At 53.8% G+C, this 14,136-nt stretch overlaps 5 protein-coding genes across 5 annotated transcripts; all 5 read left to right on the top strand.

Annotated features, from left to right (window-relative positions):
* Positions 1 to 72: 72 nt before the first annotated feature.
* On the top strand, positions 73 to 1,804 carry PpBr36_06536 (uncharacterized protein; the record flags this gene model as incomplete). Its single annotated transcript, XM_029893681.1, has 3 exons — positions 73 to 116; positions 182 to 254; positions 314 to 1,804. The coding sequence occupies 3 exons, from the start codon at positions 73 to 75 to the stop codon at positions 1,802 to 1,804; spliced, it is 1,608 nt and encodes a 535-aa protein (XP_029746483.1).
* A 2,140-nt stretch (positions 1,805 to 3,944) lies between these two features.
* On the top strand, positions 3,945 to 5,333 carry PpBr36_06535 (uncharacterized protein; the record flags this gene model as incomplete). Its single annotated transcript, XM_029893680.1, has 2 exons — positions 3,945 to 4,177; positions 4,298 to 5,333. The coding sequence occupies 2 exons, from the start codon at positions 3,945 to 3,947 to the stop codon at positions 5,331 to 5,333; spliced, it is 1,269 nt and encodes a 422-aa protein (XP_029746482.1).
* A 305-nt stretch (positions 5,334 to 5,638) lies between these two features.
* Positions 5,639 to 6,736, top strand: PpBr36_06534 (uncharacterized protein; the record flags this gene model as incomplete). Its single annotated transcript, XM_029893679.1, has 1 exon — positions 5,639 to 6,736. One exon carries the CDS (start codon positions 5,639 to 5,641, stop codon positions 6,734 to 6,736), a length of 1,098 nt encoding a protein of 365 aa, XP_029746481.1.
* A 689-nt stretch (positions 6,737 to 7,425) lies between these two features.
* On the top strand, positions 7,426 to 8,601 carry PpBr36_06533 (uncharacterized protein; the record flags this gene model as incomplete). The annotated part of the gene is made up of 1 exon (XM_029893678.1): positions 7,426 to 8,601. The coding sequence occupies one exon, from the start codon at positions 7,426 to 7,428 to the stop codon at positions 8,599 to 8,601; it is 1,176 nt and encodes a 391-aa protein (XP_029746480.1).
* Positions 8,602 to 11,766: 3,165 nt separating this feature from the next.
* Positions 11,767 to 14,102, top strand: PpBr36_06532 (uncharacterized protein; the record flags this gene model as incomplete). Its single annotated transcript, XM_029893677.1, has 2 exons — positions 11,767 to 13,306; positions 13,438 to 14,102. The coding sequence occupies 2 exons, from the start codon at positions 11,767 to 11,769 to the stop codon at positions 14,100 to 14,102; spliced, it is 2,205 nt and encodes a 734-aa protein (XP_029746479.1).
* Positions 14,103 to 14,136: the final 34 nt, after the last annotated feature.

The following is a 14,136-nucleotide window of genomic DNA, read 5'->3' as shown; positions in this document are numbered from 1 at the left end:
TAAAGAGCACTACTGCTCAGGTCTACCACTTCTCCTCCAACTACAACAATTCAACCCACACAATCATACATAATGGCCGACGTGTTAGCAGACCAACTTAGGTCAACCACATTGAGGTTTGTGGACTACCCCATCGGTTGCCGAGTTCTTCCAGGACTCGCATGCTAATCGTGTCCTGTAGAGATTCCACCAACAATGACGACTGGAGGAGGAATCTGAACATTCCTGCCAGAGACAACAGGCAACAAACTGAGGTTTGTGACACCAAGATCGGATTGTTGTGTTTTTGTCGCTTGACTTACGCATTTTACAGGATGTGACAAACACGAAAGGTCTAGAATTCGAGAACTTTGGTCTTAAACGAGATCTCCTTATGGGAATATTCGAGGCAGGGTTCGAGAGGCCTTCACCTATCCAAGAGGAAAGCATTCCCGTCGCTCTCACCGGACGCGACATCCTTGCCCGCGCCAAGAACGGCACTGGAAAAACAGCAGCCTTTGTCGTACCAGCCCTCGAGAAGATCAACCCCAAGGTATCCAAGATCCAATGCCTCATCCTAGTACCGACGCGAGAGCTGGCCATGCAAACCTCGCAAGTCTGCAAGACTCTGGGTAAGCATCTCGGCATCAACGTGATGGTTACAACTGGCGGTACGACTTTGAGGGACGACATCTTGCGTCTGCAAGACCCTGTACACATCGTAGTCGGTACGCCGGGTCGTATCCTCGATCTTGCGGGTAAAAATGTCGCCGACCTCAGCGAATGTCCAATGTTCATCATGGACGAAGCGGACAAGCTTCTCTCCATCGAGTTCACCCCGGTGATTGAACAGCTCCTGCAGTTCCACCCCAAGGACCGACAGGTTATGCTCTTCTCCGCCACCTTCCCTATCTCGGTTAAGGAATTCTCCGACAAGAACATGACGGACCCCTACGAGATCAACCTCATGGACGAGCTTACCCTCAGGGGTATTACTCAATACTACGCCTTTGTCGAGGAGAAGCAAAAGGTCCACTGTCTGAACACTCTCTTCTCCAAATTGCAGATCAATCAATCCATCATCTTCTGCAACTCCACGAACCGAGTCGAACTTCTCGCAAAGAAGATTACCGAGCTCGGCTACTCGTGCTTCTACAGTCACGCCAAGATGCAGCAGCAGGCGCGAAACCGTGTCTTCCACGACTTCAGAAACGGAGTTTGCAGGAACCTGGTGTGCTCCGACCTGCTCACTCGAGGTATTGACATCCAGGCCGTCAACGTCGTCATAAACTTCGACTTCCCCAAGAACGCTGAAACTTACCTGCACCGTATCGGACGATCTGGTCGGTACGGCCACCTTGGTCTGGCTATCAACCTGATCAGCTGGGAAGACAGGTTCAACCTTTACAACATCGAGCGTGACTTGGGCACCGAGATTCAGCCCATTCCTTCAACAATCGACAAGAGCTTGTATGTCTACGAGAACCCAGAGACGATTCCTCGTCCCATCAACATCCCTGCCCAGCCTTCCTCGGCGAGCCCTGCACAAAGCGCTGCACCCAACCAGGGGCCGCCTCCCCAGCAGCAAAGGTCTCACCAGGGTCAAGAGAACTGGCAAAACCAGAACGGCAGGCACAACGGTGCCAACCAGCAGCAGCAGCCTCGTGGCCCCCACCAGAACAGGGGCCGCGGCGGTGGGCGCGGACGCGGAGGCTTCCAGGGCCAGGGTCAAGGACAGCGCAACTACAACAACAACTACAGGGGTGGTCGTGGTGGCCACAACCAGGGGCAGCATCAACAGCAAATGCCCAACCAGCAGTCCTAAGCAAATGGCGACCTCAACCCACGCATTGCTACCGTGGGCTTGGGGCGCATGCGTGACTGCATTGGATTTACTTCACTGCTTTTACGCAAAGCTATTGGATTGTACTGATACCACTTTTCTTTGATTGTTTATTTTCCTTTTGCCCATTTTCATGGCAGACCATTGATTTGGTCCCATCTCAACTTCTTTTCTTTTCTTTTCTTTTATTCTTTTATTTTTTTATTTTTTTAACGTCTCTACAGCAGGCTAGAAGGGCCTCGGTGATCTTTAAAATCCTTCCCACCCGATATCACTCACGACTTTCGACCCAACCCATACGGAGGACGCAGCCATGAAACCCCTTGGCTGCAAATACCACCTTTTTAACATTCTCGTTCTCACTGGTTGCAACAAGAGAATTAATTCAATGTTTTGTGGACTGTACATGCCCGCTTGTGCCAGTTCCACCTCGAACATTCGAGGGCGTGGCGTACCACCGTTTGCGCCTACCACAATTCCATGTTCTCACATTCGGCACAGAACCTGTCTCATTCTCTCATTACTTCATAATCTGGCTGCTTGCCATTTTCTCCCCAGGGCGGGCTCTACTGGTTACATGAAGTTATAAAAGTTCAAAGGGCTCGGTCGGTTGACTAGATACGTCTTCTCTTCTCTCATGCTTTCTCTCAACTCCGTTTATTTTATATCATGGAGTCTTTAGGCGCACACGAGGCGTTGGAATGATCCACGTGGGTCATGCTCACGCGTGGATGGACTTGGCTTTGGGATAGGTCATTGGAGCATATGTCATCTTTTCTGGCGTTGGGGATTTTTTTTCTTGATACCAAACGGCGGTTTGGACGACATGATGTATTCATGAGGTTGGCTCGGGGTCACTGCCATCTTCACTATGCGCTAAAGGCTGCCTACGTCGACGGCCTAGGCCTTCACCCTACTGGTCAGGTGCTTGGCACTGGCGAGTATATATCTCCTCGACAAGGTTCGTCGGAACCACCACAAGGATACGCGATTTTGCCTGCATACATCATCAACGGGCTTCTCCCCCCTTCATCTTATCTTTTTGACACTTGAGGCAACGCCAAACTTCCAAGGAAGCTCGATACCCTTTTCGACCGCATCAGTCCGGTTCAAATACAGGTCTCAATCGTAGAGGCTCAATAGGACTATGATTGCGTTGCATCGTTCCTACTACATTTCTCGAAACAACAAAAGCACAAATATCTCGAAAGCGTCCCGCTCCCTGGCACCCATGGTATTAGCCGTTGCAGGGCCTTGCGGGCTGGTTTGGTTGCACAATTTCTACCCAACATCTACCCAACAGCGCAATATTCTTCCAAATCGACGATACTAGCCACGCTGACAGTGGGTTTGGGCGGGGCACGGCCATGATTGCCGTGTCCTTGCTCTCTCCCAACGTCAACCAAATAGGCTTCCGTTGTTCGAAGATCATTCTGGGCAGACCAGCTTGATCATTGTCACCAACAAAAGACAAAAAAAAAATATTAAAAATCTCTGGAAAAAAACAAAAACCTGGGGGGATGTCAAAGCAAATCATAAGCGATGGTCGGTCTTGGTTACATACATCCGAGTCAACTTGTTACACTAATCAGTTAACATGGATTTTCAGGACCAGGGGGCCGGGTTCTTACTAATCCATCAAGCATATCTTTGTGCCTCGGATCTTAGTGTATTAGGCAAGATGAATACCATTGCGATATCTCCCCAGAACTCATGCCTATTAAATGATTCGAAGTGACTCCTTGCGATGGCGGACCTCCCGGTCGCGATTCTCATCCCGTGGGTAGACGGTCTGCCAAGCTAATTAACCCCAGATTTCTATCCAACTTGAGCATATGGCTTATTTCAGAAGCTGACAACCCCCCAATAAACATCCCTATCGCGGCTGCTGGTGCAGTGATGTCACAATGCATGGCAAGCGACGTTTGCGCAGCTGCCTAACCGCAATAAGCACGAGCAGTCATACGAGCCCCGCGTCGGTGTTACAGGTATCAATCAATATTATCACCGAGCTGGCTGTAGAGATTTTCTTATAACCTGTCAACCGGCAAACTTGTTTTGTGGACTGATTTCCTAGCAAATGCAGGCCGCCCTGTGCGTCTTCTTTTTGTGGACAGTCAAAATGGGCAACGGAAACTTTGGAAATCTGCCGGAAACGGCCAAGACGGCAAGTGTGCAGCCGTACTCGATCAAGATTCCCCAACAAGATGTGGCTCAGATGCAACAGCTTGTCGGAATCTCACCGATTGCTTCACCTTGCTACGAGAACTCGCTGCCCAATGGCGAGAACAATTATGGACTCAGAAGAGATTGGCTAGTTGCGGCCAAGCAACGCTGGGCAAACTCCTTTGAATGGTTGGTTTCAACTACTTTCATTGACTGTTGTGAAAAGGGACAAAGCAAACAAGACTAGACAAAGACTGTTGTGGCTTGCATGAATATCTAATTTCTTCTTGTTTGACTGACTCTGATTAGGAACAAGATAGAGGCTAGGCTCAATGGGTACAATCACTTTGTCGCCAAGGTGCCCGACGAGCAGCTGGGACAGACATTCGACATACACTTTGTAGCATTGTTTTCTCAGTCACGCCAACCAGTGAAGCCGATTTTGTTCCTTCACGGCTGGCCCGGCTCATTTCTCGAGTTTCTGCCAATGTTGAACCTGATCAAAGAGAAGTATACGCCCGAGAACCTGCCGTACCACATCGTCGTTCCGTCCCTACCGGGCTACCTGTTCTCGTCGCCCCCGCCGCTGGACCGCGACTTTGGCATGAGGGACGTCGCGCGCCTGATGGACAGCCTGATGGTGGACCACCTCGGATTCGGCGAGTGTGGGTATGTCGCGCAGGGAGGCGACGTCGGTTCGCGCGTCTGCCGCGTCCTCGCGGCCAAGTACGATCGCTGCCTGGGGACCCTGCTCAACTACAACCGCATGATGAAGCCGGAAGGGTCAGCTGGGCCTGAGACGTGGTCGGAGGAGGAGATGGCGGGGATGGAGCGGTGCAAATGGTTCGACACGGTGGGGACAGCGTACGCCGTCGCGCACGCCACGCGGCCGAGCACCGTCGGCCTGATCCTCTCCTCCAGCCCCATCGCGCTGCTGGCCTGGGTCGGGGAGAAGTTCCTGGACTGGTCCGACCCCAGGTCCTACCCGCCCGACGAGGGACAGCGGTACAGCGCGGAGCTCATGGACGAGGTCCTGCTGTCGGCGTCGCTGTACTGGCTCACGGGCACGCCGCACCGCTGCCTCTACAGCTACAGAGAGACGTACGACGTCGACACCGGGAAGAAGAAGTGGCACGAACTCCCCGAGTATCACATCCGCGCGCCCAAGAAGTTTGGCTTCAGCTGGTTCCCGCTCGACCTGGCGGCGATACCCAAGGCTTGGATCGAGACCACGGGCGATCTCGTCTGGTTCCGTCGCCATCAGGTCGGGGGTCACTTTGCGGCCATGGAGCAGCCCGCGGCGCTGTTTGGGGACGTGGAGGAGTTCTGCAAGCTTTTTGGGTAGAGGGTTAGCTGCTTTGGTCGGGGCGACAAAGACTTTGGCAGGCGTCGTGTGGCTTTGATGAGTTGACAGGCAGTACAGGTGGGTTGCATGCTGCTTGTGAGAGAACAAAGATGTTTGGGCTCAGTCACGGTCAAGATATATTGTCCCGCTTAGCGAATGAGTTGTCACCCATACATTCGGGTTCAATCAAACGAGCGTTTACCTTTGATTGCTGTATTGGAAGTCTGCCTAGCAAAGGTGGTTACTGCCGAAACTCACAAACGATTTACCAAGACTAACAATAGATCGATAGCCCATTGGAAAAGATGGGAGCATCGCTGTCAAATCCCGCCAGTAGCCGCCCCCTACAGAGCCGGCTGGACAGGGCTCTTCAGGGCCGGCGGCGGCCAGCCGACGAGAGGTTCTCCATCCGCTTCAAGGAGCCGATTGGAGCCTACGACCTCCTCAGGAGCACCAGCTGCCAGGGGTTTGCACACGCAGTCCACATCGTCACCGAGGCACGCAACGCCACCAACCAACACAAGCCGCCCAAGCTCCTTGACCGGGTCTGCTACCCGGATCCGGATTTCCTGACGGTCCAGGAGTGCCTGGAGATGCAGAACAGGCGGGAACCAAGGCACATTGCCAGGATGATGGGGCGGAGCTCCAACGAATCCCGCACGGCCGTCTACTACGCGCACAACAACCTAGGCTCGGTCGCATCCCAGCTGCTCAGGTGTGGCGCGGCCGGCGGGAGGCCCGTGTCGGTCCCCACGGCCATCGCGGTCCGTCTGATCAGGCAGGTTCTGCTGGGGCTGCAGGAGCTGCACCCAGCCGACGACAGGATGGACGCCTTTGAGCACGGGCACGTCAGCCTCGAGAGCATCCAGGGCCACGTGGACAAGGACGGCCGCGTGGACTTTTGCCTGTCGGGACTGGACCGGGCGAGGCAGTTCCGTGCGGGCGCCGACCTCGACGCGCGCCTCGCCGCCGCCGCGGCGGACAAGAGCAGGCTCGTCATCGTGGTGCAGGAGCTCATCGCGCTCAGCCACGGCGACCCGCGCCACCTGCCGGACCTGCAGGTGCTCAAGGGCATCGAGGCGGACCTGACGGCGCTGCTGACGCTGGAGCCGGACGTCGGCGTGGCGCGCGACCTGCGCTGGCTGGCGGACAGGCTGCGCGGCTGCGAGGAGGCGCACACGCGCTCGGCGCGCCAGAGGGAGGACATGGCGCGCTTCTCGGACGCGTGTCGTGCCTTTGTCTGCGAGCAGGCGCGCACCGGCGGGGATCTGTTCTGGAGGACGCGCGGCGAGGCGGAGGCCTGGGCCGCGACGAACCTCGGTCCGTCAGACTCGTGGACTGTCGTCTGGTGGAGCAAGGAGGCTTCCGATCCGGTCTACGGGGTCGAGATTCCCAGAAGGTAAGGTGGTCTTGAGATGGGGTTGTTTTGAGTAGGTTGAGCGTCTCGGCTCTTTTTGTAGTTGAGGTGTTTGGCCCTGTAAGATGTTGTTGATCCAGTCGAGTAGGTATTGAATGTTTATAAAAAGTGCCTTCATTAAAGTCAGTTTGTTCAATTGTCAGTCATGTCAGTTAGCCCCTGGATTTAGTCTTGATGCCCTGAAACTTTCTATTTTCCCTGTTCATCAACCACCTGCTGAGCCACGGTCATGGCTAGCATTGTTAGTATCGGTCAACGTATAGACGTAGACGTACCTACTCCCATCAGAGAAAGCCGCAGTCATCTAACAAAGAAAGCATCTCACCCCTGTTTCCGCCGTTAAGCGCATGTCAGGTTCCGAACAAAGAACGTCATCATGGACAATGAGATTGAAGCAAACACAATGATATTGTCCACAAAAGCCCAAGCTAGTGAGTATCAAGATTGGCTTTGTCAAGAAGGTCATTTGCACTAACATAAAAAGTCCAGGCGCTCTTCCTGTCAGTAGCAATGCTAACACGGGCTGTAATATGACCATATACAACAACGACTTGCATGACACCGAATCACCCAAACTCTCAAGCTAAACTCTCGTTCGACTCATAGAGTCAGTTACAAAGTAGACTTGTGCCACCAGAATCTCGAGGTCACAGAGCAGACGGCGGCGACAACAACATGTCAAACCGCAGCAACCAAGACAACTACTGGGTGGTGTTCTACCAGGACGCAGCCCGATGGATGCACATATTCCACAGCTCACTCAGGAGCGGTAAGTCCTTCCAAGCCCAGGTCGTCGTGCGTTACGTGGGAGAAAACCAGCTGACCGGCGAGGCGTACGTGCGCAAGCGTCCGGACGAAAAGCACAACAGAGCGGGCCGCAGGGCTCTCCGAGACGAGGCGGCCAACGTCACGTCGCTGGCGCGGGACCTGAAGGGAAAGGGGACGTCGCTGGCCGACGCCCACATCGCCGAGCTGGTGCGCAAGACCGACCGTCCCGCCAACGACAATCCGTATGCCCTCCTCCAGGTCGAGGCCAGCTACTGGAAGCTCTACAACCTCGGGTCGCTGCACGGGCTCCTGTCGAAGCTCCGGGGCCACAGCAACAGCAGCAGCAGCAGCAGCAGCAGCAGTAGCACTAGCAGCAGCGCGCTGCCTGCCTTGGCCGCCCGCGTCGCTGGACACATGCTGATCGCCATCAAGTCAAGCCTGGTGACGCCGGCGCGGGGCCTGCTGCACAACGACATTGTCAGCGGCAACGTGTTTGTGCACTTCCCGCCGGGCGGGAAGGACAAGCTCCCCGACTTTTATCTCGGGGACTGGGGGGACAGCACAGAGGAGAATGGGCCCCGGCCGAGGTTCAACGGCGTCCAAGAGAGCCTCAGGAGGCTCGGTGGGATTCTGGGCGAGATCAAGCAGCTGAATGGAGACGACTCGACCTTGTACGATCAGATATCAGGTGTTTTGAGTAGCGTCTGCTCAGGAGCGCCGAAAAGGGACCGGGAACTGCTCAAGTTCCTGGCCAAGCGGCTGGACAAGGCCGTTGAGAGGGCGGACCAGCTCGAGAAGACTGCCCTCGAGGCCGCGGCGGGGAGCATCGACCCTGTGCACGCCATCCTGAAGAGCTTTGTGATAGTTCCCGGACCGACGCGCTACAGGACCGAGGAGGAAGCCGAAGCGGCTGTCGAGTCGAGGCAGCTCCGCGGCTGTACTCTGCAGCTGGTGGAGAAGGGCAAGATAGATTTCACAAAGGGCAAGGTGGCGGGAGAAAGCGACTCCTCCTCATCGAGCGACGCGTCCTCCAGCGACTCGTCGATGGCGGATCTGGTTGGAGATTCCGCCGGATCTGAGTAACTTTATGTGGCGATCGATATTGAAGTCGAATTTGTAAAAAAAGAAAAAAAAAAAAAAAAAGAAAAAAAAGAATACAACAAAAGTCGATTTGTGTGTGGTTGGGCAAAAGTTATTTTTGTTTGCTTTTGTCAATACGAAACATACCTTTCTTGCTGGTCTTGTCACTTTGTACCTTGTCTACATAACAAAAAAGCTATTTACTCGTCGATGCTTGGGGGATCGTCTTGGTCGACAGCCCTTGCCGTATGCACTTGGACCGTTGCCACCTCCGCCCGCGCTGAGAGGAAGGAGATTGGTGTTGAACGTAGAACATGAGTAAACCAAAAAGAAAAGAACAAAAAAAGCCCTGGATAACAAGTTAAATCAATGGCACAGTGCGGTGGTGGTCTCAAACTTGGAGTAAACATCAACGTAAATTACATATACATTCTGACTAGTGCGTCTTTGAGACTTAAAAAGACTCGACTCATGCGTGGTCAAAACAGCTTGTCCCGGTTATAAATCACCTGGTAAACTACATAGATGAAGATATGCCGCCCAAGCTTGCCGAGATCTCACCGAGTGAACTTGGGGGGACTTCAACCAAAATAGAGTTACCATCGTTTCGCCCTCAACCGTTTGGGACCTTTTGTTTTATCCCACCCGCCGCGGTATCCTGTCTTTTGACGACACTCACGGTCGATCCTCCAAGGCCATGACAGCTTGGAGTGGATGCAACGTGAGCACGGATGGGCAAGGCATCAGTGGCATCAACACCCTCCGATCTCGCACGCTGTCCTTGCAGTAGCCCCCTTGACCATCTACTTCACACGCATCGACCGGATGACGGGGTGGGGGGAACCTGCTCATGGTTAAGTAGCTGTCACTGGACATTATGATGGCCTTTGATGAAAGACGAAAACTGCGCTAGTAAAGAAGAATACCGGAAAGCTTCCAGCTCGACGTCTCTCAGAAACTCTTCTGGACCCCATGAGCTCATCCTGTCAGGGCCATTTAGGATGACGGGCTCGGAGGGCGAGCGGTGCGAACGGGGCCGTTACCGAACTGTGGATATGGTGGTTGTGTGCAGTACTGGGTGGAGACATGACTGTGTCCGGGACCGCGGCGCCCGTAATTAACTAAGATTCCAAGGGAAAGGGTGGGTGGAGCCTACGTGTACAACTGTAGCGAGAAGAGTGCTGACGTGCGCGTATTGAACAAAGCGCCGTTTCGAGAATGGTTGATTGGTTGTCGGCCGAGTTGGGCAACACAAAAGCAAAACATTTCAAGGCTTGAAACACTACAACACCGATGTTACCATATTATGAATCTGTCGAATACTGCATGAACTCAAGCTTAATGAGTGTATTGTACAGTAATTTTGTTTGGCTTCCTCGTTGAGTTCTAGGGCGATATCGGCGGCTTTCGCCAAAAAAAAAAATCATCCCTGCATATAGACTATAATTCTGGCTCATGAGGCCGGTCGTTGTGCGATGGCTACATAATATCATGTTTGAGAGTACAGTTGTGTATTAGTAGCAATAGCAACAGCAGTAGTAATACTAATACTAATACTAATAGTCATAACAATCGTGATTTGGACTATGCTTCGACTCAAAAGCCCGAGGCAGGGCGAACAGATTTGAATAGTGATCGCCAGATCTTTGCCTAGACTAGCAAAAGAACAGGCCGCCAAGAGTTGCTTGGAAACTGACTAGATAGAACTGTTTGGTTTGTTTTTAGCTTAGATGCTAATTAGCATTAGCAGCAGATGAGACGGCAGCTTTGTTCTTGGCATTCCAGCGACGGCTCCAGAAGATTGACGATCTCCTTTGGACCATGTCCCTTTTTTTTTTTTTTTTTTTTTTTTTTTTTTTTTTTTGTTTTAGGGCGAGCGATAAATGAGGAGCGATTCGTTAACTTTGTTATGTCCTTTCTAGATGACACAGGGGTGCTGTTCAAACAGACAGAAAAAGAGAGTTAAGTTTTACCGGGTGGATGGATCAAATAAATAGTGAAGCAATTATATTCAGGAGCCATCTGCGCGACATTGCATGGCGAGAAAGTGGGTTGGAAACACATGGTTGGAGTCCCCGATCGCCAAGTCAAGAGAGAGCCAGAGCTAAGAATGCCAAGACAGAAAGTCCAGGCGAAGATTGATAACGTCCGCCATGAGTTTCTCCAGCCGCGCCGCAGATTGACAAGCCTTCACCCCGCAGTTCATCACGTGCTCCTGCCGTAATTAGAAGACGGTCCATTTATTTGTCTTCTCTTCTCGGGGGCCGCTGAAACACGGGGTCGCCATGGATGAGACAGTCACGTCCGCCAGAAAGTCCCCCCCCCCTCGCAACTCGACGACCAAAACACAAAAAATCTATGCAATTCTCTTCCTTCAACATGGCATTCCACCCCAGCCGAGTCCCATGCACCCCCCGGCGATCACGACCCTGGGCGACCAGGGGAAAGCTCGATATCAAACATGAATGACAGCAGAATCAGGCCACAATCAAGGTCAAAAAAGAAAAGGAACAAAAAAAAAAAAAAAAACCACCTCGTCGCCACGGCGGGCCGCTTTAACCTGCTCTGCTTAGCAAGGAGAGAGTAAAATTAATTCTCGCGTGATGGAGAAAGCAGTTTTCAGACGCGGATCTGGACCATGGACCTAAGGGCCCGCACTGTCCGAGTCTACGGTACAGTAAGTAGTTTTAGCAATGAAGGATGCGAAAGCCTAAAGGTTTTGGTCCCATTCAACAAAATGCCATCCGACTTTCTCTTTGCTCCTCTTTCGACTTGACTTGTTAAATGCCAAGCTATCGTCTCTGCTTTTTCCACACGTCTCTGGTAATACTAGTCAACTCAACTAGACTAGACTACTGCTAGACTAGACTGGGCCTCATTTTACATTCTTTTTTTTTCTTGTGTGTTTATCCCTTTGCCCTTTCACTTGTCACCAACGAAGAAAAATAAAACTATACAAGCAAAACCAAGAAAACACTTTATCCAAAATCGCCGCAGCCTGGGCCTACGTCTCCCGGCTTAGACCACTAAAAGCATACTAAAACTGCACCTCATCTGACCGTTTCCACTACTAGTAGGTCTGATCGCAATGCTGCAGATTGTTGGCATTTTCTATTCGGTTCCAGGAGCTAATGCGGGCTGCTGTCTCAAAGCATACTTAGGCGGCAGATGTGCCCCGTTGTACAGATGCAGTCCCCAAGGGATCTTGGGGCAGATGCGTGGCATGTCGATAACATGGTGCACGGGGATCCCGAGGCCACAGACACCTTTGAAGACGACCGCGTGACGCCGATGGAGCACATCATCACTAAGACACATTCACGGCGACTGAGCCGGTATAGCCATGATGACAGGCAAAGAGGGAGAGGATTCGACCGCTCCGCAACGGACGTGGACACGGACGCCAGCTCCCAGAAGTACCGGCGAAGCAGACAGAGAAACTCCATGATCAGCAATTCCAGCCTCAACGCTGTAAAACGTCCACCGCGATCTCACTCTGTGCCCTGGTCTCATCATCGGTCTCCGCTTCGTGAAGAGCCCCAAGTTCCCGAACACGCAACTCATCCCCATATTGATAGCGACGACAACTCGTCAGAGGATGAAGCAGACTCCGATGCCTTTGGGACACGACATAGCCAGTCTGCTGTGCCTCACGGTCGCGCCTCGCCGGCGATGAAAAACAGCGGTTCACGAAGCTCCAAGGGGAGCGTATCCACCATCATACAGTCAACGTTTGTCGACCGAGGGGACACCCCAAAGACTGAAGTGCCCCGGAAACGTCTGGCATCTTCCACCATCTCCACGAGGGTCTCACCGCCGATAGTTCAAGTGCATGACGCCCTGAGGTACCTCGACGAAGACTCCCCAGACGTTACAGAGGAGAGCATCCGGCGTTCCGTAGCAGAGGCTTCAGCGGTTTGGAGGTTATCATCTGCATCTTCGGCCAAGTCCAATAGGTCACCTTCTGCACCCAACACGAGCCCTGGCTCGTCATCTTCCTCGAGCGGCGACAGTGGTAGGTCATCCGATCTTGTACGGGACCACGAAAGCGACCGGAGCAGCAGCCCAGCTCGAAGCATCAACGAGGCCGAAACGTCGCTGCAAAGTAGCAGCGCGAACCGCGTATCCGTCGTCACCACCGCCGAGCCCAAAGAGCGGAAACACATCAGGAGGCCCAGCCACGAGCAGTACGGAACCCCCGAGATGCCTCGGGGCAAAGCTCAGCTCCCACACATCCCACCAAAGGCACTGAAGTCGCGCACGCCGAGCCAACCTCCAGCGATGCATCTGCCCCGCGCCGAGAAACTGCCCCTCTCGGGGTACGAGCTCCTGGCGGCACGTGTGTCAAGCGCATCACAGACGGATCATGGCAATGGGCGCGGTTCTCGCGCGCGTCGGGGGAGCGTTGGGTCTTCTGTCTCGGCGGCATCCACGACACCACTGACGCCTTTCCAGAACCACCCGCCACTGAAGCCCATCTATCGCAGGTTCGAGGCCTTGAATCACAGGCTGCTCCTGCAGCTGCAGGATGAGCTGAGCGAGCTAGAGGAGCAGCTTCACCGCCTCGACACGGCCGACACTCAGACCCGTCGCGTCCAGAACCAGATCCTCCCGGCATCAAGGCGCGCCGGCATCGTGGCCGGAGGTGAACTGCAATGGCACAGGACCGAAGTACTGGCAAAGATTGGATACAAGCTGGCCCAATACAGTAAGTGACTTGACTGGCTGATTTGTGCTGCTTCTGTATTTTTGGCGAACCACACAAGCGTACCCTGTAGTAGTGATGTGGGCCCGGGTGCCGCAAAAACCCATGTTTTTATACCTACTGACTATTCGCAGATCATGTTCTCACCTCCTTCACAGAGACGCAAAAGCTGCCCAGCCCCGCCGCGGACGACGTTGAGAATTACCGCACATACCTGGCGGCAAAGAACCCAATCGCCGAAATCGAAGCCCGGTTTCTGGACACAGCCGACGACCTGGTTTCCTTGGCTCCGCCACGCCCTCCATCCCCACGATCCAGCATATGCCACACCCTACAGCAGCACTACGCCTCACATCAGCAGCCGCCGACGCCCGACGACGCACTCACCTCCCTGCCGGGGCCTGGACCGTCTCTATCGCACAGCCCGGCGAAATGGTCGTACGGACACGACGGGCCTCACGACGACCAGGTCCGTCAGCCTGCCGAGAAGGACAAGGCAGCGTCGAGCGCCAGCTCCAGAGGGGGCAAGGACGGGTTCAGAATACTGGTGGCAGCAGCAGCGGTGTCCGTTCTCGTGCCCGTCCTCGCGTTCCCGCTGATCCCCAGCTTCATGGCGCGGGTGGTGGTGGTGCTGATCGTGGCGCTCACCCTCCTGCGTCTGTACGGCGGCGACGGGAAGAGCGGCATCGCGCTCCCCAAACAGGCCAGGGATATAATAAACAACCTGTCGACGAGGGACATTGTCCTGACCATGGGGTCGTACGGTGCCGTCATGACGGTGATTGCGGGGATAATCTGATGAGGGGTGTGGCTTGCGCTGGATTCTGCTACCC

The sequence above is a fragment of the Pyricularia pennisetigena genome (genome assembly GCF_004337985.1).
Source record: "Pyricularia pennisetigena strain Br36 chromosome 4 map unlocalized Pyricularia_pennisetigena_Br36_Scf_6, whole genome shotgun sequence".
NCBI lineage: Eukaryota > Fungi > Ascomycota > Sordariomycetes > Magnaporthales > Pyriculariaceae > Pyricularia > Pyricularia pennisetigena.
The sequence above is the reverse complement of the archived record's forward strand: the minus strand, read 5'-3'. Positions and strand labels throughout refer to the sequence as shown.